General features: G+C 35.4%; 1 protein-coding gene across 10 annotated transcripts in view; it reads left to right on the forward strand.

Moving 5' to 3' along the window:
- Positions 1-23676, forward strand: part of LOC128031773 (echinoderm microtubule-associated protein-like 1) — a 37234-nt gene that overhangs the window by 9893 nt on the left and 3665 nt on the right. Inside the window, exons 2-18 of one of the 10 annotated variants that reach the window (XM_052620167.1) lie at positions 5334-5516; positions 5814-5867; positions 8240-8369; positions 9469-9510; positions 11051-11185; positions 11308-11336; positions 12557-12583; positions 17508-17637; positions 18200-18349; positions 19639-19708; positions 19888-20001; positions 20217-20312; positions 20453-20587; positions 21619-21718; positions 22045-22196; positions 22301-22426; positions 23494-23625. In XM_052620167.1, the coding sequence (XP_052476127.1) occupies positions 5334-5516; positions 5814-5867; positions 8240-8369; positions 9469-9510; positions 11051-11185; positions 11308-11336; positions 12557-12583; positions 17508-17637; positions 18200-18349; positions 19639-19708; positions 19888-20001; positions 20217-20312; positions 20453-20587; positions 21619-21718; positions 22045-22196; positions 22301-22426; positions 23494-23625 (1805 nt within the window). The remainder of the gene's footprint in view (positions 1-5333; positions 5517-5813; positions 5868-8239; positions 8370-9468; positions 9511-11050; positions 11186-11307; positions 11337-12556; positions 12584-17507; positions 17638-18199; positions 18350-19638; positions 19709-19887; positions 20002-20216; positions 20313-20452; positions 20588-21618; positions 21719-22044; positions 22197-22300; positions 22427-23493; positions 23626-23676) is intronic. The other 9 variants (XM_052620168.1, XM_052620169.1, XM_052620170.1 and 6 more) reach the window with 9 other exon arrangements.

Consider the following 23676-nt stretch of genomic DNA (forward strand, 5'->3'; position numbering starts at 1 on the left):
TTTGCATTAGCAAATCTTGGAAGACAAAAAAGTCCACTGTCAATAGTGTAATAATGCATGAATCAATACTAAAAGAGTCACTTTCAAACTATGCAGCATCATGTTGGTGAACACAGTGAATTTGTGTGACCAACTTGAACCCGTTGTGAAATCAGCATGGTAAAATCTTTCTACCTCCATGTGAAATTCCAGATTGTTAAGATTCCTATGGAAATGAAAAAAAAAATTGCGTAACAACAGAAAATGTACCCGCACCTTTAGAAATGTGCAATGCAATTGGCATTGTACAGCAGCTCTATTAAGCCAGATATGGGATAGTTTAAATTTGCCTTCATCTTATGGGTAGACAAGCCTCCAAAGTGAAGGAACATGATCATATTCACTGTTAGCGTAATGATAATCCTTACAAACCTTAGCACCCTGCTCCTGTTGAGACCCATCTTTGGGGCAGATACAGGGTTTGAGTGAATCAGCTAGTAGGTTCAGACTCAGAGAGAGACCAGGGATGCATTATTAATCAGCCTCAGTGCTTTGAGGGAGACATTAAAGAGAGTCCGTTTTGCTTTGATAATCCATCCACTGACACTTTCTACCCTGCCCTGCCTTTATGTAGTTTATATCATTATTCAAGGATTTAAAGCATTATTATTAGTATTTTTTTAATACATTTTTTATACTAATATATTGATGAGTCCCATTACAGTTAGTAGACTAAATTGTAAATGTATATTTTTAAGTTGTAATTTAGTTTTTATTTTAGGAACTATTATTATTTTTAATCAAAGTGTTGTTAACATTAATGAAAACATTTTTTGAACTGTTAAATGTATGTTTTTTTTTTCATTTGCTTAATTTCTAATTTAATAATTTAATACATCTGTTTCATTCTTTTGTTTAATTTCATGAAGACCAATAAATAGCTGGTGAGATGAAACTTAAACATTATTTTTAGTAAGCATTAAACATATTTTTTGATAATTCACCTGATATATGTTTATATTTATTAAGTACTCAATACGAAGCATTTAGAGTTTGTGTAACACTGGTTGTTTCTAAGATTTACATATCTTGCAGATAAGTTTGCACTTCCAGGACTTTCTCTGAGCAGCATGGATTCAACATTGAAATTCTTTGCAGTGGTTTTAAAACAGCGAATGAATGTCTGTGCTTCGTCAGGCCAGTAGGTCAGGAATTGGACTTCAGTTTCAATCTTATTTTGTGGGCAGTCTGTCTTTTGGTGGACAAGTCTGTCTGTGTGAGATCAGTCCTGTCACTCTTTCTTGGGAGGATGGGGGAAAAAAATTCAGTGTTATTAAGATGGACAGGTATTAAATTTAACTTCAATTCATGCACCAAACTGTCTAAAGCAAAATGGGATTGAGCCTCTCCTAGAGACGGTTATCTGAAACAAATAGACTCTGGTTTGTAAAACTGATCAACTGTTTTACTCTGCTGGGGTGGGGTGTAGATTTTCAGTGCACTGTTCAGTTTTTGGTTCAATCTTCTGTCTAATCACCAGATAATAGTTATGAAAGAGCTGTTCAGTGTTGGGAAGTTAACTAACAGAAGCTAGAAAAAGATTAGTTAGGATTGCGATGTGCTATCTAACAAACAGTAATTTCCTTTACTACATGAAAGCTAGAGATGGGCTGACGTCCAATTCAATCAGTGCAACTGAACGAGATTGAATTCAGAGGGAAATGGCAGAAAGGCAGAGATAGAGAGAGACAATGGCAAGGGAAGTGCATCGTTGGTCTGAGCGGTTGATTTCTGAAACATATTAGATTAGAAGATATGGACGGCTGCCAATGCGTCTGTTTTAACATAGCGAACAGCAACAAGAATTGCAAGTTGTGTCAGTTCATGCTGCACTGATATATTCCCACGAATGTTTTTAATGTGGTTGAAGTGCCCGCTCCCTGATACTCACCTGCAGTCTTGTGTAGCTGGAATCTATGTCGCTCAGGGTGCCCCACGACGGCCATTCTTCTACGTGTGGCCCACGATCACAAACTCGCCAGTATAAACAGTAGCCAGAGGTTATGACTAGTAGTCACCCTCAGTTACCCATGATCAACTTAGTTAAAGCTCAAAACAATAATCAGCGTTTATGCTAGCACTACCTGTCTAGCCCCCAACAGTTATATAACTAGGTACAACTTAAAGCTGAGACAATAACCAGCGGTTATGACCAGTAGTTTGACTAGCCCCCCATAGTTAATGCAACGGAGTACAACTTAACTAAAGTCAAGCGGTTAGTCAGAAATCTAAACTCTCACCTGATGTGCCCTATGCTCCATGTAGCCTGAGTTTTAGTATGCACTTAACCCTGGACGCAGATTTGCAGAAACATAGCCTTCACTTAATCTACTTGAGAAAATATTTCTGAGTAAGTCAGAGTAAATCAAATGTAACAATTTATTATCAGTCAGGTAAAGATTATGCCAATTACATAGCCAATTCATAAATATCAAATCAATACAAGACATCAAATTCTCAAAGATGAATCTAAGAGTAAAAGATGCATACCAGACTTTTAGAAAAATAATGCATTGACATTTTCATGTAATAATTTTGAGCTGAGTAAGTAGAAAGAAGCATGGGTGAAGGGATTTAAAATAAAACAAATGGCCAGAAGGGAAGGAGGTCTCCTGCACCTTCACTCTGTGGGGTGTCTCGAAGATGCCTGTGCATGTTTGTATTGTCTGTTTCTCACGAGATCAAAGTATCTCAGGTTCTTTCATCCTTACAATGGAGAGCATTAGCGTTTTAGAAGGAATAGAATTAAATATGTGTTTAAGCGTGTGTTTACATGCTCTATCACATGCACTTTTGTAGAGTGCGGTTTCATTTTGTGCATTTTGCCAAATGAGCGGGAAGCACTTTTAGGCTATTGAGCAAATGTAGTCATTTATTGTTCTGATTATTAGCATTACGCCACCAGCGGCTTCAGTATGGTTGAAAACTATGTTTGTGCGTGGATAAAAGAGAATAATCTCCCCATGGAGATTTTGAAAAGATGAATCCGTGGGACGACCTCAATCAATGATTAATATTTTCTATCAAAGAGGCAATTTCTTTGCAAACAGCATGATTTGCGGCTCTAATTATTAGTAGTCATTTTTTATTAGGTTTTGTCTTTGTTGAAGTGCGTGCGTGCGTGCGTGCGTGTGTGTATGTAGGGATTCACAGTGTATGTTCCTTTGTTCATAATGAAAAGCCTTAGCGTAGCGTAGTCAAAACCTTCAGTGATCCAGTAACAGAAACCTTTATCAATGCTGGGATATCTGGATGGTTTTTCCCAATACAGAGGGCTGAAGTGTGCCGGTCCGTGCAGGAAAATATATTTCTAAGGGTTATCTGAATATCTTGACCGAGTGAAATAGTGTTGCATTAAGAGGCTTATCTTCAAGAGGCGATTAATCACCACTGAACATTTAAAGATTATGATCGTTTTTGCAGGGCAAGCAAATTAATTTTAAGTGGAATGGCTGGAGGCCATTAAATGTGCTGAGCTGATGTGTGTGTGTGTGTGTGTGTGTGTGTGTGTATAATCATACAGCTCAGCTGAGGTATGGAAACATTGAGTGATTTAATGTTTGCAGTGGAAGGTACTTATCTAAATTTCACTTTCAAAACTATCCATTTTTTATTTTGCCTGAAGCTTCCCATCTGCCAATTATTCAAGCTGATGGGACTCATAGTTGGCGTTATTCTAATTCAGGTCACACTCGCTATGAATTCATATTTTAAATGGTATTACTGAATGTCAGTTAACTGAGACGTATTTAGCATAAATTGTTAATCAAATGCTGGTAACACCTTTTCAGTAGGTTTCAATTTGTTATCATTAGTTAATGTATTAAATATTAGGAAACAAAAACAAAAAAAATACTAATTAACACTAATATACATTAAAATGAACATTAACCTAGATTAATAATTAAAAGTATTTAAAAGTAATTAAAAGTCATTAATAGTTCATGATACCTAATGACAAATATTAATGAAATTAACCTCATTGTAAAGTGTTCAAATATGATACCAGTCTGACCTTAAACAATATTAAAAAAGAATCTGCAATGAATAAGATCTCAACAGATGTAGAGTCATCACACACCCGGCTAACTGAATGACTTCCTTATAAATCTTTAACAGTTTTTTTTTATTATTATTGCTTTAATTACCAGCTGCTTCCTCTCAGTGTATAATTAATGAAGACGTTATTCTCAGGGAAGGGGTTGAAAGCATTCGTTTCATTAATGTTTCATATCACTGATTTTACTAAGCAGTCTAATCACCTAGCAAACCGTTAACTGCTCTTTTATATGTGTGTTGGTTGTGTGTTTGAGTGCAAGAGAGGGTAACAGGGTTTCTCTGGGTCAGCAGCTGTTAGGGAAGGGTGCCGCAAAAAGCATGTTTGATCAGCATGTTTGTATGAAACGAAGAAGGACATGTTAGGCCGTCCCTCTCTGACTCTTTCAAACGCACCCTGCTGGACGAGACTTTTGGCTTAAATTCGATGGTCACCGAATAGTCAATTTTTCGATAGTAAATTTTTTTATGGTAAAAACCAGGCAGCTGTAAAATATATTACAACATATATGCAATATTTCATTAACAGACATAATGTTAATACACCAACTGAAGTACTAAAATCTTTTTTATATATAATATATAAGCCACATGTAATCAAAGCTCATCACAAGTAGCTGTGGTTAATACTAATATATAGAAGGAGAACACAAGATGACTTGTTCTTTTTCACATTCAAAAACATTAGTTTGACATTATTGTTGGCATAAATGTAGCATTATTTTACTGTATAATTACTTGAAATGCCACATTAGATTTATTATTTTCACAAAGTAAGCTTACTGTAAACTATTTAACAAGTTGACTGTATACTTTTTAGTCTTTTACCATTAAAAGTATTATTATTTAGAAAAAATTTTTTTACAGGTAAATCATGAGAATTATTATAATTATTTTATTTTATTGACAGACATAGTTTTTATGGTATCTGAAATGAATTTAAGTGGTGAGTTACATTCAAAATAGAATGTAATAGTAAGTAAATATTTTCCACATTCAGACACATCTTTAATATTTTATGAACCTATATTAATACATTTACTAATAATTTAGTAATGGTTCTTTAAGGCACTTATGGAGAACCCTATTTTTAACCGTGGTACTTACTAACAACTATTATGAATTTAATGAAAAAGATACTGTTATATACTGGATAAAATCTTGAGTTCTAAGATTTTGCAGCATTATTTCAGCTTTAGTTTTCCATATACTTGAGGTTTTTTTTCCGTGTGTTATAGATGACAGTGCCTCGGTGGCGAGCAGTATGGAGGTGACGGACCGGATCTCCTCTCTGGAGCAGCGGGTTCAGATGCAGGAGGATGAGATTCAGCTGCTCAAGTCGGCCCTGGCTGATGTGGTGAGGAGACTGAACATCTCAGAGGAGCAGCAGGCCATGCTCAGCAGGAAAGGACCAACCAAAGGTACCACACAGTACCTCACCTCATTTGGTGGAAAGTCCTAGAGTTTCCAGATCACTTTATTTATATCAGCTTTGCTTTACTGCAACATGTTCAGTGATTTTTTTTTTCTTTGAGCCTCACTGAAAAACAAATTTCTACAAAACCACCTGTGTGCCATTTCTTACTTTTTCATCTTCTTCCCATCCATGCTCCAGCAGCAGTTTTCTGTCCTATTGCTATTCATTTCCTTTCTTCTCTACTCTCCCATCCTCCTATTCCCTTCCCTCAACTGTTTTCTCATACTGTGGTTATGTTTAGAAGCAGCAGTGAGGAGAGACTCTCCCTCCTCTAACAGCAGTTTTGGGAAGCCAGGTAGGCAGGGGGGCTCGTGTCTCACTTGTCAGGAGCTACACACTAATACAAAGAGCACAGTTTAGTCACGTCACTGGATCTGACATCACAAATGCATGGACACTGAGGACTGAGTTTTATATGAGTTATATTTCACTTAGTGATGCACTGATAAGGAAATGGTTGCTGATATGTATAATCCACGATCAGTAGGTTCCATTTTAAATGTTAATCAGATTTGGTATTTGCTTGATATACTGAGTGTTTATTAATATGCAAAATGGATATGGTAATTTTCAACCCTATGTTTATTTACATGATGTTATTAACTTGTAGGTGTTTGAGTGACTCCGTTTGTTATTAAAAGTTCAATATCTCTTGCAGACATAATGAGTTATGTATCAGAAGTTCGTAGAAAGGTTAATGCTTAATCTACTGGGTTTAATTTAGAGGTTCTTAATTAATCTGACTATTTCTTATGCTTAATCTTATTCTAAATTCTTAATTCATTTATCCTCACGTTGTTTCAAAACTTCAATGTTTTTCTGCTGTGGAATATTAAAAAAGATTTTTTATAAAGAATGTTGTTAACTAACAGATTTGATTCCCATTGACTTCACTGAATGGACAAAAATACAATAAAATTCAGTGGGAACTGACTGTTGGTTACCATCATTCTTCAGAATATCTTCTTTTTTGTTTCGCAGAAAAGTGAGACAGGCTTGTAACAACTATATATATATATATATATATATATATATATATATATATATATATATATATATATATATATATATATATATAATTTTTTTTTGGAACTTAATTATTTCAATGTTAACCTAATCAGACATGTAAAAAACACACACACAAATATTGGCTGATACTCTTATGATCATATATGTGTTGTGCATCTCTAATCTCACCCCAGTATGTGTGACGTATAGTCCTGTCTCACATATGTCTAGTTATTTTGAGATTGGTGAGATTAACATTATAAGATGCTTGTTAGTGTGCTTAACAAACACTCTGGTCCTAATTACATTTAATGCTAGACTGACAAACTAGCACAAAAAAAGAGACATTGGAAAAACCTCAAGAATGATGATAATTTTGGTCTAACAGACATGGCAAGTGGCTTGTCACCTTAAATATCTAGATTTTTGGGGATTGTCTAACAAAGCTTTACTAAATCCACATAATCCTTTGAACTGTAGGATAAAGTGGATAATTAGAGTCACATTTCTTTACCGTCTCAAAGTTTTGAAACACACTTGCTGCTTTGATGTCAGACACTAATTAGCCAGACTGCATGAATTTGTGCTACCAAATGTCAACCTGGGGGCCAAGACTCCTCAAACCAATAAAGAAATGTTTATTTTTGGTGTACTTTGGTTGCTCATGTTCACTTCATTCATTCCCCCGTCTGTTTGAAGTGTGTGCAAGATGAGTCATGCTTTCCTTCTTCATAATCCTTGACGCTCTGTGAAGGCTGATCTCTTTGAAACAAAAGAAAAATCATTATGCACTTTTGCCTTATTCTTTCTTTTATTTTTTCTACTGTATTTTTGTCCCTCTGCCTACACATTCATAACACAGTCAAGCAGCTCTGCTGTGATGAATATTTAATCATGCAAATGCATAGGGTAATGTAAATAAAGGCTCTCAAAAATCTTTGGCATCAGCAGTTAGACTGCAGGTGTGGACGCACTATTTAGAACTTGAATTGCACAAAGGCATATTATTCTCCAACCTGGACTTTTGTGAACCACAATTGCATTTTAATGTAGTCAATTCATGGCTCAACCTATTGCAGGACAGTCTGAGGAAGCAAGAATAACATATATTCTGGAATTCTGTGGTCACTGCTCTGTTCCATTTCTTTGCATTTGGGAATGTTTTCTGTATGATGCATTATACACCACTGTTAGAGTTTGGGGGTCACTGAGGTTTATTTGATTTGTTTGAAAGAAATTAATAGTTTTATTAATCATGGATGCATTCAACTGATCAAAAGTAACAGTAAATTAATGTATTATGTTAAAAGATTTCAATTTCAAACAAATGCCGTTCTTTTAAACTTTCTAATCATCAAAGAATCCTAAAAAATGTTTCCTGGTTCAACAAAAATATTAAGCAGCACAACACTATAATAATTAGAAATGTTTCTTCTCTTTTACAAAAATGACTAACCCCAAACTTTTGAATGATAGTGTATATAAAATTAAAATGAGAGTTTTGTGGCTTTTGTCCATGTGTGTTAGCTTTGAGTTCATCTATATGTAAAAGTTTGACATGTAGTGGATCTAGTTTACAAAAAGATTGTAAATCACAGATAATAAATGCCTGACTGCAGTGCTGTGTGTAATTCTGCCCTTGTTTCTTCCATATTTCAGCTAGACCAATGATTGCAGCTCTGCCCCTGAGATCCACAGTCAACAACGGTACTGTCCTGCCTAAGAAGGGTGGCACACTGCCATCCCCCTCTGGCTCCAAGAAGGACAACAACTCACCAGCAACCAAAAGGTAAGAGAAATTGAGAAATGTATGATGGGCACAGGCAACAATTATTTTAGCTTCAGACTTCGAAAACAAATATTTGGAGCTGATTTTACAATATAAATGTTTGCATTTGTCACGTGTCTCTTAGCAACAAGGCTTATATTTTTGTGTAAGTTTGTTGTATACGAAACATTTCACAACTTGAAAGTGTGTTAGTGTGAGACCCTCCTTCCTTTAATGTATGATGCCTAGTGTAAAAATCAATTCAGATTTTAAAGGTCGTCTGGTATTCCTAAATCCATAATTGACTGAAATCTTTGTACTTTTCATTTTATAAATAAAGATAAAATTGTTCAAACCATTCTCTATAATAGATATACATCCAGCACATGAAAATACACAAGATAACAAGTGCAAGGTTTTGTCTGATAAAGGTCAGCTCAGGTTTTTATCAGTTCTTGATAAAAAATGCTAAACCTAAAAGACACAGGTTCAAGTGAGTCAACTATGAGACAGGAAGCAATGCAGGACACAAAGGTTTTAGATGACAGAGAACATGCCTTTTGAATTAGGTTGCAGATAAACTTTATATTTCACTTCATATTTTACAATTGCAATTTAATTACTTGTAATAACTTAATTTCTCACAATTGACATTTTAGTCCTCATTATTGCATCTTTACACACTACTGTTTAAAGGTTTGGGGTCAATAAGATTTTAATGTCCTTGTTAAAATAGAAAAACTTACCGACCCCAAACTTTTGAAGGGTGTATCTCACAATCTGACTTTATATGTCACTTTGTGACTATATACCATATCATTCAGAAACAACATTCTTTTTCTTCAGTGTAATGCTTTAGAATGAAACCAGGGAGCTATGAATAATAATGAGAAAGAACTGCACAGCACCAATGTGTCTTTGTTTAATAAATGGCCAGATCATGCAGACGAATTAATGAATAAACAGAGCTTTATGATTATAAGACACAAACCAAGCTGAAGACCCCTGCTTTCCCCCTAAGTGTCTTTGTTTGTTTGTGTCAACTGTCTGTCACATGTATTTGTCATCCTGTGAGACCTCTCTGTCCCCTTCCCTTCTTCCTATCCGTTACATGTTCTAGTCTGTCCCATCTGCCCAGGTTTCTTCAAAGGCCACCTTACAGGTGAGAGTTTTTCTACATGCAGGATCAGCAGTCTTCTAAAAAAAGATGTGGGCTACTGATATTTTGTACTAAAAAATTATTTAAGGGTTAGTTTTTAAACCATTATTTAAGAACTGCTTAAAACCTTAGCAAACAGTTTGCAGTTGGACCATATTCGGTGTGGGCTGTTTAGGGATTCCACAGGAAGTACCTCTGCAATGGGAGATAAGCTTTGCTTTGATTCGTGTGAAACTGGGCACTCTTTGGTTTGGAATTATTATTATTATTATTATTATTATTATTATTATTATTATTATTATTATTTTATTTTTTTCATTTTTCATCTTTCATTGCAGCCTGTAAAGCTTATTTTCCCATCATGCCTTGAAGTGAGAGCCCTGTGCAGTCTATAGACTAACTCTATACCCGCTTGCTTGGATGCCTGAAGTGCCATTATTGACAAAAAGCCTCACAAAGCATGAAGATCCTGCAGCCTATTTAACATGGGATAACACCATCCGCCGGTGGCTGGGCCAAATGAGCTTCAGCCCTACAGTCTGGATTAGACTTGAGCCTGGCAACCAGTGGACTGCTGATGGGGTCTTTTCTTTTGTTGACAAGTTTTAAAGGGCACCCAGTCTCAATTCACCCCTTTCTAGTGCACAAAGGCACAGCAAATCAGGGCATGAACATGTCTCAGAGAAAGAAAAAAACACACATAAAACACATTTCTTCTGGAATATGTAATGGTTGTTTGCCATGTATGTGTTTGCTGTGTCTCTTTGGGGAAGGCCGGTGCTGAATGTCTATTTTAATTGGCTGTCACCAGTATTATCTCTACGTTGCCATTTCCTTTTTTTCTGTGCGAATGTTTACATTTATGCTTCCTGTTTGATGATTATAGTAGGAAAATTCATGAAAGTTAACTGGGAACTTATTTGGAGACCGATACATTACTGCAAGCGAACACAAATATGCAAACATTTTGTCACTCAATTCTGTTATACATGTACATATACGTACATACTGCAGTTTTAATGTTTTTTTTTTTAAAGGAAATTAATAATTTCATTCCAAATCATATTGCATTGTTTAATAATTTATAATGTTACACATTCTATTTTAAATTTGTTTTTTATTTTGGAAAAAAAAGTATGGTTTCCACTAACATATTAAGCACCATAACTGATTTCAATATTGATAATAAGAAGAAATATTTCTTGATCATGAAAATCTGCATATTAGAATGATATCTGAAGAATCATGTGACACTGAAGACTGGAGAAATGATGCTGAAAATTCAGCTTTGGCATCACAGGAATACAGTTTTAAATTGTAATATTTCTCAGTGTTATTGTTAAAATAAAAAAAATCTTAAATTGTATTAATTCAAGCAGTATATTTTATTCATCTAATATTGTGCGTATCATATTCAAAAAGCATTTGTCATATTTTCTCATTTGCTGTTTTGACAAGGAATGTTTTTTCGTTGTGGAGTAGCTGTTTTGTTGTGCCTTTTGATATCAAATTATATTAAAATCTTGCCATTTATCATTCATAGCACTGTGAAGAGAACAAGTTCATCTGAGCAAGTTGGCCCTAACAACAGGAAAGACAGTGGTATGGACTCCAGAAGCAATCGCACACGCGCTGGTTCCACAGGGAGCAACTCCAGTGGCAAGAAAGCCACAGAAAAGTATGTAAATCAATATGCATATATGCTTTTATGCCCACGCGAATGACTGAATAATAGCAACTCGTACACTCACGTTACACAAGCTCATTTGGATGACTTTCTTCCTTTTTCACCCCCTTCAGCAAACAAAGGGACCCTGTTTTCAGCGCAGGTAAGAGTCCGGTGTCCTGTACCCATGTGATAGAGTATGTGTCTCTGAACCAAGACTGGATCAGTCACAAGAAATGGTTATACTGTCATTGCTCTTTTTGACCGGACTTCCCAGAAATGATAAACTCTGCTTACTCTCGCCAGATACATGTCCTCAAAATAAATGGCTGACCACCCACATGTCCTTTTGATTAGCAGCAGTGCAGATCAATTAGAAGGTGGACAGATGTTACAATGGGACTGTGCTGAATTAAGGGAAACTCATTTAAGAAAAGAACGATTTTAAAGATTTCTGCTCGTGTCTCCAGTCATGGCTCATGGAGGACACTATCACTGTATTGGTGTACTGTATATTGTACCGTACAATCTCTGTTTCAGTTCATCTCACCATTCAATGATCTGCTATTCTTTTGTCAGTAACACATAATCTCTTACCAAAAATGTTTCCTCTTTTCATTTTTGAGTTTATTTTATTTAACTTATTTTCTCTTTAAATTTAGATTTTTTTTTAATGCATTTGGTCACAAAGCAGATAAATTCCGGTAGTAGAAAATAATGAGAATTAATTTTTACTATTATATAAGTATAGTTATTATGCATAGAAATGGCAGAATTATGCTAATAACCTTCTTAGTGCAGAGAACAAGGTCTTTTAAAGAAAAAAAAAAAAAAAAAGCTTGAAATTTGAAAGCTTGACAAAAAAAAGGTTCAATAGGCATTTGTAGTCATTGTGTTTATCTATTATGGATCAGTTCTGGTCAGAAGCTCTGAAGCTTTTTTTTTTAGAGAGATAGAAAGGAATTCGGGAGCAGTTCTTGGGAATGTCAGAACAAATTTGATTTGCTGTCAGTTTAAAAGCAGAGTGTTCAGTGTGTGCAGCCGCATGAGGTGGAATAAAACAAGCTGTTCAGCCTGAAGGCGACATTTGCATGTTCCTTACTGTATATGTGACCCAGTTACTGTATTTAACTGTGTTGAAAACTCTGATTAATTGAGGTCATCAAGACAGCAATTCCAGATGTTAAATGTACAGTACACAAAATTAAGCAGTGGAGATTTGTTAAATAGAGCACTTGGCGAATGAAAGGACTATCCCGGAGGAGCTTGTAGGGTAATTACCCAGACATGGCGAGCTGGGATCGAAGGAACGGGGATCTGTCTTTCCATGAGCTGTTTTCTGTCATCTTACGTGATTGTCTCTGTCTCTGTACGTTCACTAAGGGATGCCAAGTGTGACGCACTGCAAAGGTAGGCACTGTTTGTTAACTGTCCCATGCGTGAGCAGCTCTGTGGACACAGCTTGATTCCTACAGCCAGAGGGAAGTGAACATGTTCAGATTAAGGGCAATTGTGACCCCTTATATATATATATATATATATATATATATATATATATACATACATACATACAACAAAATAAAGTTACAATTAAAATTGAAATTAAAACAAACTTCTCAAAAAAAACTAATTCATAAAAGCTATAATAGTATGTCATTTATACTAAAATAATGCTGGTGTACACACACATATATACGGTGTAAGGAAAATATTGCTTTTATTTATTTAATTTGATTTATTACTGTTAATATTTTTTAACTTCATGTTTAAGAGTCATTAAATGTAAACATTTGTTTTTTTTTAAATGATATAGATAATTTTTCTTTTTTTTTTTAACCATGTGCAACCATCATCAATAGAGTGCATTTCTAAGAATTTTTGCCACCAAACTTTACAGACTGAAGTAGTCTAAGTCTTTGGTTCTTTTAATTGTGATGATTTTGGCTCACATTTAACAAAAACCCACCAATATCTCAACAAATTAGAATACTTCATTAGTCCAATAAAAAAAGTTTTTTAGGGAATTGTTGGCCTTCTGGAAAGTATGTTCATTTACTGTATATGTACTCAATACTTGGTAGGGGCTCTTTTTGCTTTAATTACTGCCCAGGTTTCTTTGACAGTGGCCTTCAGCTCATCTGCATTTTTCGGGCTCTTGTTTCTCATTTTCCTCTTGACAATACCCCATATATTCTCAGTGGGGTTTAGGTCTAGTGAGTTTGCTGGCCAGTCGAGCACACCAACACCATGGTCATTTAAGCAAAAATTGGTGCTTTTGGCAGTGTGGGCAGGTGCCAAATCCTGCAGGAAAATGAAATCAGCATCTTCAAAAAGCTGGTCAGCAGAAGGAAGCATGAAGATCTCCAAACTTTCTTGGTAAATGGGTGCAGTGACTTTAGTTCTCAAAAAACACAGTGGACCAACACCAGCAGATGACAGTACACCCCAAATCATCACAAATTGTGGAAACTTAACACTGGACTTCAAGCAACTTGGGCTATAAGCTTCTCCACACTTCCTACATACTCTAGGACCTTGGTTTCAACATGAAATGCAGTCCAGCTCTTCTTCTCCTTAGCCCAGGTACAGGAGTGGCTTAACAAAAGGAATATGACAATTGTAGCCAAATTCCTTGACACGTCTGTGTGTGTGTGGCTCTTGATGCCTCCTCAGTGCATTCCTTGTGAAATTTTTTCAAATTCTTGAATCAATTTTGCTTGACAATCCTCATAAGTCTGCGGTCCTCTCAGTTGGTTGTGTATCTTTTTCTTCCACACTTTTTCCTTCCACTCAACTTTCAGTTAACATGCTTGGATACAGCACTCTGTGAACAGCCAGCTTCTCTGGCAATGAATGTTTGTGGCTGACCCTTCTCGCGAAGTGTGTCAATGATTGTCTTCTGGACAACTGTCAGATCAGCAGTCTTCCCCATGATTGTGTAGCATAGTGAACCAAACTGAGAGACCATTTTGAAGGCTCAGGAAACCTTTGCAGGTGTTTTGAGTTGATTAGCTGATTGGCATGTCACCATATTCTTATTTGTTGAGTGAATTGGTGGGTTTTTGTTAAATGTAAGCCAAAATCATCACAATTAAAAGAACCAAAGACTTCAGCTACTTTAGTCTGTGTGCATTGAATTTATTTAATACACAAGTTTCACAATGTCAGTTGAATTACTGAAATAAATTAACTTTTTTGATGACATTCTAATTTATTAAGAAGCACCTGTACAGTTTGAACAGCTATTCTAGCAATTCCAGATGGGACAGTAATCTAGCGGACTTTGACAGTTCTGGCTTCATATTATGGCAGAATCAGCATACACAGAGCTGTCTTGCGTAAGGGTTTGGGTTGATTAGACAATTGCATCTGTGATAGAAGTACCCACTCTTCCTCCAGATATGCCACCCTTCCCAGTAAACTATTGCGCACTCTCTGTAACACCCTTCTGAGTAATGCAGTGGTGCTAAAACACAAGCTGTTAACTCTTGAGTGATGCTGCTCTGACAGCTCCTGGGTGTTTTGCTCACTGCTCATGGCACTTGTTTTTCAAACGCACCATAGGAACCCAACACTCTCCTGCAGTCACACAGCAGCACACTGAAAAGCTTTTATTCCAATAGTTTATAGCTGCTTTTTGCTCCATGTGTTTGTTCTTTCAGTCCCGTGAAGGGCATTTATCATCTTGCGCCAACCAGCATTTCTGTTTTTTCTCTGGAACTGGAATTTGGTGTTTATTCATAAATCTGAAGATAAGTGTCACGCTGGTTTGTGTATGGTTAGTGGAAGTTATTTTTCCCAAACTGTAGTCTTTAATGTTGATGCAACAGTCGGTGAATGACTCACTATGCCCAGTGCATTTTATAGTCACAAAATACGTGTAAGGCAAACAAATTAAAAAAACCAAACATCACTTAGATGGTTGGAGTAATGTTTCTTTAGACTACATTTTATCAGTTTATTTCCAGTATTCCTCATTTTCCTCGGTCAGGATAACATTCTGATTCCCATATGCCTCCCCTGCTCATCAGCACTGCACAAATCTTATTCTTAAGCAGCATTTTTGGCTTGTTGGCAGAAAAAAATTTAATATATTTAAAAAATGAATTAATAAAAATGAACAATTAGGGCCCTATCATACACCCGGCGCAATGCGACGCAAGGCGCAGCGCAGGTGTGTTTGCTAGTTTCAGTCCGGTGCCGTTCGCATTTTCCCGTCCAGCGCCACGTCGTTTAATTAGCAAATTAGTTTGCACTCATTTTTGCATCCATGGACATGCTAGTCTAAAAAAGAGGTGTGTTCTGGCGCATTGCTATTTTAAGGAGCTGAAAATAGACTGCGCCATAGACCAACTCAAACCTGGTCTAAAGTCTGGCGCAATGTTTTTTTTTGTTATTAAAAGAGCGTCAAGATGCTTATTAAACACGGGGACGCACCGCAGCACACAAACATGCCAAATATAAAAGGATTGAAATGCATAATAATTTTTTTGTAGGCTAATTAAATATATATATATATATATAGCGTGTAAATAGCAACTCCGTCATTGCATGAGCGCAACTGGCTCTTAAAGGGAATGGAAGATTAGACTCTGATTGGTTTATTGCACATTATGGCCAAAAAACACCCATTACTCATTAAGAGAATAGGGACAACCCGTTTAGACCATGCGCCTGGGCGCGCAAACCGTTAAAATAGCAAAAGTTTATATATATTTTCAGAAATAGTTCCTACGTGTATTTTCTTCTCAAGTAAATTGTTGTTGCTTTAAGGATATGTTAATGCAAAACAAGAAAAATACTTATTGAGAAAAAGATTATTTTGCAGTGCAGTTTCTTAGCCTTGTGGACGCCTTGTCTTCTTGTTATTATGGTGGTATCAAAAGCTATTGGACTATGTCTGATCATTATTATACTTCATCCCGCCTCTCCACCCTCTCCCGCCTCTGCCCCATCCAATTTGACCACTTTACCTAGTTACCGTGCAGATCTACCTGCACCGACCGTCAAAAAGGACCGGATCCTCTGAGCCCCCCAAATCCACATCAGCCGTGCCCTTGCAGTCCACCAACACCCCATCAGAGGCCAAGGTTTTGTCTGACAGAGTGGTCCGGCTCGGAAGCCAAAAGGTCCCCTCATTTACCCTTCCTCTGAGGAAGTGTTCTTCTCAGTTAGTCCACTCGCTCTTAGAAGTGCCCTCTTACAGAAGTCCAATCAAATCTCCCAGCCAGTATTTTCAAATCTGTTACTAAGCAAAACAGCTGTAATATTTAACGTAGTCAGGGGGAGTCTTTTGTTCTGTTTTGTTCTTTTTGATTTGACTGTGTCTCTTTGAGCTAGTGTTATTTCTTGTGTATATGTTACACTGCATATTCACACTTTGTCTTTTTGCTTTTAAATAGGTTTGTTTTGTTCAAGTCTGCATTTTATAAACTGGACATTTCCTTTTCCATTGTGTTTGCATCCATGCCTACCTGTGATTTTATTTTGTGTCTGTTACTAATTTACCAACCCATGAAACTGCTGAATTCACATGCTTCTCCATTTGATTTTGCTTTCCTTCACTTTTAAAATGAATGTATTTCAAATACTGTACGGAATAAAATGCATCAAAGCATTTCCTTTAAATCTCACTGACCCATTGAATTATTTACAAACCATAATATATATTCTTCTAAACACTGTTGAAATTCCTTCTTATCCTCCTTTCGGATTAAATCATTTCATTTTGTCTTGGATTAACATTTAATTACATTTTAAAATAAACTAACATTAAAAAGTTTGGGGTCATTAATTAATTAAGTCTCTTATGTAAATTTGAATTTAAATGATTTAAAATAGGGTGAGAATATTATTACTGTGAAATATTATTACAATATAAATAAACTATTCTGATATATTTTAAAATGTAATTTATTCATGTGATTGCATAGCAATAAAAAGAGTTTTCAGCATAATTACTCCAGTCATCAGTGTCAGATGATCCTTCAGAAATCATTCTAATCTGCTGATTTGCTGCTTAGAAAACATTTTTACTTATTGTATGTGCTGTTAACAGTTACACTGAATATGTTTGTCTTTGATAAATAGCCAGTTCAGAAGTACAGCATTTATTTGAAATAGATTTTTGTCATTTTTGATCAGTTTAATGCATCCTCGCTGAATAAAAATATGAATTGTTTTCACAAACAGATAAAACAGGTAAAGATTGTACTGACCCAAATTTTATCTGTCTTCAACATTGTTTTAATCAAAATCGGTTAACATTAACCAAAGCAATCCTTCTCAGACCCATGCATTTTCTTGCTCTAAAAATCTGTGTTGCTTTTTCTAGATGAAGGGTATGTCAAAATGTATTTGAAGGGACGACCCATCACCATGTACATGCCCAGAGACCTGGTGGACACATACTGCCTGGAAGCAAAGGCTGACTTGCCTCCTAAAAAACTGAAGCTAGACTGGGTGTATCCTTTGCAAAATCGAAATGGAGCTGAATTTGGATTGATTCTTGTATTCAACGCTCATTGCTGTACGATTGAATTAACTTTTTATTTATTATTACACAGAAAATGAGCATGTAAAAATGTCATGAGCTAAATAATGATGGGTATGGTATATAGGCCAGAGTTAATATTATTTTGCATAATGCTAAAATTCTGAAACCTGGACTTCAGAAATGATTATTCATTGTGGTGCCCTAATTCCATATTATCATTCCAAGTTGCTGAATTTTGAAGCATGAAGGATGTCTAATCATGTACCCTGGTTTTCTCTCTGGCTCTGCTGAGCACTGCAGCCTGTCAGAGTGGGATATTTTCTGCACGTCTTACCCATAATGTATTTGGTACATTACATGAAAAGAACGTTGCAGACAGGCAATATCTAAAGCCAAACAAAACAGAATATTAACTGGTCAAATAGCACTTTTCCAGAAATAAAAATGTAAAAATGTTCCTCTTTCACAGAAAAAGCCCTGTTACAAGTTTAGTTTATCAGCAGTAGTTTTTGCTCTTGACTATGACCCAGCTATGGTTACCGGGGCCGTGACTGTCGATCCAACCTGTACTTGCTCCCGACGGGGGAAACGGTTTACTTCATCGCATCTGTGGTTGTGCTCTATAATGTGGACGAGCAACTACAAAGACACTACACTGGACACACTGATGATATCAAGTGGTAAGACTATTTCTATTCCTGTTCACGTGATCTCATTGTCTGTCTGTCATCACCTCCAGCATTTTATTAAACTGCCATATCTAAAGAAGATACTACAGCTTAAATTATTATTCAGATACTCTTCAGCATCATTTTTCAAAACTATGCTGAATAAATGATTTTTTGCCTTGATGTGCAATTTTACAGAACGTTTATCATTAGTCGTGTCACTGAAGTTCATTATTCATTCCCCTGTCATCCCTCAGTCTGCATTTTGCCTCTGTGTTACACTACATTGCTCTTTTTGGGCTATAAGAGACCTCAAAGACATTTTAAGAGTTTAGAATTATAGTGAATACATTATCTTTTATGCATAAAATGTTATTAAATTAATGATGTTATGCTTAACCTTGAAGTGTCAGATTCATATTTATGAGTTTTTTCTGTTTGAATATCCTTTTACCTTTCTCTTAATAACACTGTTTAATCTCCATGAAAAATGGATATATAACATATATATAATATATAAAAAAAATTAAGTAATACTTTTATTCAGTAAGGGTGATCCGTTCATCAAAATCCTGAAAAATATCACAAATGCACAACCATTTTCAACATTGCTAATAATAAGAAATGGATTTTGAGTAGCGTGTTTCTGAAGGATCATGTGACACTGAAGACTGGAGTTATGGCTCCAGAAAAGTCAGCTTTGCCATCACAGGAATAAATTACGTTTTGAAATTTATAGAAGTAGAAAACATTTCTTTAAAATTGAAATCATATTTACCAATATTACTTATTTGAAAGTGTTTTGGATTAAATGAATGCAGCCTTGGTGAGCATAAGAGGCATCTTTCAAAAATCCACCGACCACAAACTTTTGAGTTGTAGTCTATATCAATGGCCCCTTAACTTAAAAAAGTCAAGCCATCAGAATATAGACAAAGTAAAATGACATTAATGTAATTTCCTCTTGTTCTCCAGTCTCCAGTTAAGACAGGTCCAACACAAATCATCATGTATGGCTGTGCTCTAACGGAGTAAAATCTAATATTTCTTCATCTATATAGAAATTTGCTAAATGTCAAAGCTGTTCATTGTAAGTAAAATGCCTTGAGCAAGAAAAGCATAAGCAAAAACCGATAGCCTGTGATTAAGACGTTCATGATCAGTTTCCTGTGTTTATGATCAGTCCCGTGACTCATGACGCTCAAGGTCCTAAATGTGCCATGTCCTCTCTCTGCTGTGTCATCGGCTCTTCAACAGTCCCAGCTGCCTGCATCTTTCATCTCTTTTCTCTTCCTCTACAGCCTCACTGTCCATCCTGATAAAATCACCATAGCAACCGGACAAGTGGCTGGCACATCCTCAGATGGAAAAGTAAGATCACTTATTCAGTTCAGATATTTAAACTGGTATCAATCATAGACATTAATAGCTTATTGCTACTATAATAGGCTTGATCCAGCCAAAATAAATCTAATTATTGCATGTGCCTCAAGAGTCTGTCATAACTAATGTGGAGGATCAAGATCTAGAAATAGTCTGTCTGTGCCTAGCAGCAGTTGGCTCCTCACGTGCGAGTGTGGGACTCTGTGAGTTTGAACACGTTGCACATCCTTGGAGCAAGTTTCTTTGATCGGGCTCTGGTTTGCCTCTCCTTCTCAAAGTCGGTAAGAGCAAGTCACTCCAACACAAACACAAACATTCTCACGTGAAAGCGCCAAATATAGCTTATAGTTCTTTGAATAATCAAACAAAACTTTCTTTATTGTGAAATAAAAAAAAGTAATGGGTTCTATTTTCTGTAACCTGGTCAGCTTAAAGGGATAGTTCACCCAAAAATGCACATTTTGTCATAATTTCCTGTGTATTTTGAAACATTCAGAACGGAGGAAGCTGGTTGTGTGTTGTGGACGACTCCAGTGACCACGTTCTCTCTGTGTGGGACTGGCAGAGGGAGGAAAGACTTGCTGAAGTCAAGGTGAGTGACAGTCAGGATTAATATTGCCCGATAGCAATGTATGCTTTTGTGATAGTGTACCTCATATGTCAAAAAGAGAAAAAGAAAAACGATTCTTTTTTTTGTGCATCTTCATGACTTTTCTTTCTCTGCCCTCACAGAGCTCCAATGAGTCAGTCTTTGCTGCTGATTTCCACCCAACAGATGCTAATATAATTGTAACCTGTGGGAAGTCACACCTTTATTTCTGGTCATTAGAAAAGGGATCTCTTGTGAAAAAACAGGGACTTTTTGAGGTAACCTCTCTTAAGCCTTTGTGGTCAAATTCAGTGAAGTTTTCACTTTTTATTCAGTCAAATTCATTTTTTTTGATAGATGATAGTATGTCGCATGTTCAGTTATGGTCCAACTTGTGCATGCACATCATGTACACAAGCAGTCGAAGGTTTAGACACATCTAATCATTCTTTATTTTTACCGCGTTATACTTTTAAGAATAACAGATAAGTCATCAAAACTACGAAATAACACAAATGGAAGTATGTAAATTATATTATGTAGTAAACAAAAATACAATTCAAAAGGATTTAGTTTCTTCTGGTGCATTATGGGATTAACTTAAAAATTACCAAGAATGCTACTTTTGTAGACATTTTATAGAAATGCATACATTGTGATTTTATGTTTTTGAAAGAAGTCTCTTAAGCTCAACAAAGCTGCATTTATTTGATTAAAAATTACAGTAAAAACTGAAAACAATGTGAGATATTATTGAAATTTAAAATAGCAGTTTTTTATTTGAATATACGTTCATATTTTATGATATTAATGATTTAAAATATTAATATCAAAATTAAATGTATTCATGTGATGGCAAAGCTAAATTTTCAGGAGCCATTAGTCTTCAGTCTCATGATTTCTTATTATTATAAATGTAGAACACAGTTGTACTGCTTAATATTTCTATGAAAACCTTGATGCATTTTTCAGGATTAAAGTTTTAAAGAACAACATTTAATTAAAGTAGAAATGATTTGTAACATTATAAATGTCTGCACTATAATGTTATTACTTTTAGTCAATTGAATGCTTCCATGCTAAAGTATTAATTTCTTTCAAAATAAGTTTATATTTGTCTACAAAACTCATTTCCAAATCCAAAGGCTCTCAAGATCCCAGGAAACTTAAGTTCAGTTAGATGTGTCTAAACATATCACTGCTAGTGTAGTTGTAGACTTTATGAAAAACATGTCATCTCTGTATTTTGTGTGCTAACATCTATTGCATTTCTGCTTTAAAAATAAAGTCGTATTTATATTTCTTGCAGAAACAAGAGAAGCCCAAGTTTGTATTGTCTGTGACTTTTTCAGAAAATGGCGACGCCATCACTGGAGACTCGAGTGGAAATATACTTGTGTGGGGCAAAGGTGAAAGATTAAAACGTTTATTATTATTATTGAGTTATTTATTGATGTATTTGAATGTTTTGCAAAACACCTGTGTAAAATATCTTCATGTAATACAATACTGAATGCTGTACAGTATGACGGATGTGTGTTATCTAAGGGTGACCCTGCTGCCAACAAAAGATTCTTTATTAGTGTTAATAAAAGAGGGACTGTGCTCCTTTTTACACAAATCAATAAGACTCTTTTACATGTGAACAGCTTTGATTTTCTGATGTACTGAGGATTGTCTCCAGTTTTGCAACAGTTGGTTTATATAATGCTTGTTTTCTGGTTATGATTCACAGGATCTAATCGTATTAGCTTGGCTATTCAGGGAGCACATGAGGCAAGCGTCTTTGCACTTTGCATGTTGAGAAATGGTACGCTGCTCTCAGGTGGGAAAGACCGTAAACTCATCTCCTGGGATGAAAATTATCAAAAGATTCAAACGGTGGAGGTAAGTCGTCTCAGTATCATTTTGCAGTATGCATTTGTATTTGTATGCTTGATCAAGCAGATGGCCATAATTTCCCAGCATGTTTTTTTTAATGTTGCTCTCAGGTTTCTGAGTTATATGGCCCTATACGTACTGTGGCTGAAGGACGGGGAGAAACGGTTCTTATTGGCACTACCAAAAACTATGTCCTGCAGGGCAGTCTGGATGGGGAGTTCATACCCATCACCCAGGTAAGTTAACCAGTACACACAATACACTTGAGTTACCAGTGTCGTCTGTTGAGAAGTATATCATATACATGTTAACAATCTAGAATTATCTTTAACTTAATAAATTATAGCATAATTATTAACTACTTCCTAATGTCAGTAAAAAATGTATCTGTTCTGGTTGATATTGTATATATATTGGATATTGATTATGCTCATTTCTAATTATTTTTACACTTAGATGAGACCTTTCTTGTCATCTAATGATTAGTCTTTATAATATTAGATTTATAATAGAATAATAATATATATATATATTATTAAATCAACAATATTTTAATTATTAATATATTTAAAGAATTTGAAATACTGTTACATTTTTAAATCTTTAGGATATTTTCAAATGAATGTCCATTTTTTATACTGAACATTTTAATGTTTAATGCAGTGATTCATTTATTTTCCATCATTTTTAATTAAATATATATATATATTTTTTTTATATCAATTTTTAGAAAGTAATTATTGATCTGTATTAGTCAGTATTTTATATATATTAGATATTTATTATAATCCTTTCTCTTTAATCTAAATGAATCTTTAAAAACTAAAATAATTGAAATAATTTATATTAAACATTATAAATAAATAATAATAATGTTAAACACCTACTTTGCAAACCTTGTGATGCCTAAATTTAAAACATCATCATTAAAACATACATTTTAGGTTTTATTTTAAAAATATTTAGACAAAGTATACCATAAAATACAGATGAAATAATTACTTCCTTATCAGTATCGAGCGTTAATATTAGTGCATCCCTAGTAATGTTAGTTAATATTTTTAATGAAAGGTTTATAAGTGTTGCCAAGAAAAACGCAGAGTGGGGGCCCACTAAACACTGAAAAAATGTCTGTTGTAGAACAAGGTTTATTCTCTTCTGTGTTGAAACAAAATCCATCTTTTTAGGGTAAAAGTGTAATTCAGTTTGTGGTTCTAAAACAGAATATAGTTGATGTTTTAGACTTCAATTCAACCCAGATTGATGCCTCCCAAACTGATGTTTAATTCTATTTGACTGTCAGGGCCACACAGATGAGTTATGGGGCCTGACTGTCCATCCGCTGAAGCATCAGTTCCTCACCTGTGGCCATGACAAGCACGTCTGCCTGTGGGACTCTGCCTCTCATCAGCCCATCTGGACCAAAACACTGGAGGTGAGCAGCCCACCCCGGTAGGTCTCCTTAGTGTCACCTCAAAGCTCGCAC

Source organism: Carassius gibelio, chromosome A17 (genome assembly GCF_023724105.1).
Source record: "Carassius gibelio isolate Cgi1373 ecotype wild population from Czech Republic chromosome A17, carGib1.2-hapl.c, whole genome shotgun sequence".
Taxonomy (NCBI): Eukaryota; Metazoa; Chordata; class Actinopteri; order Cypriniformes; family Cyprinidae; genus Carassius; species Carassius gibelio.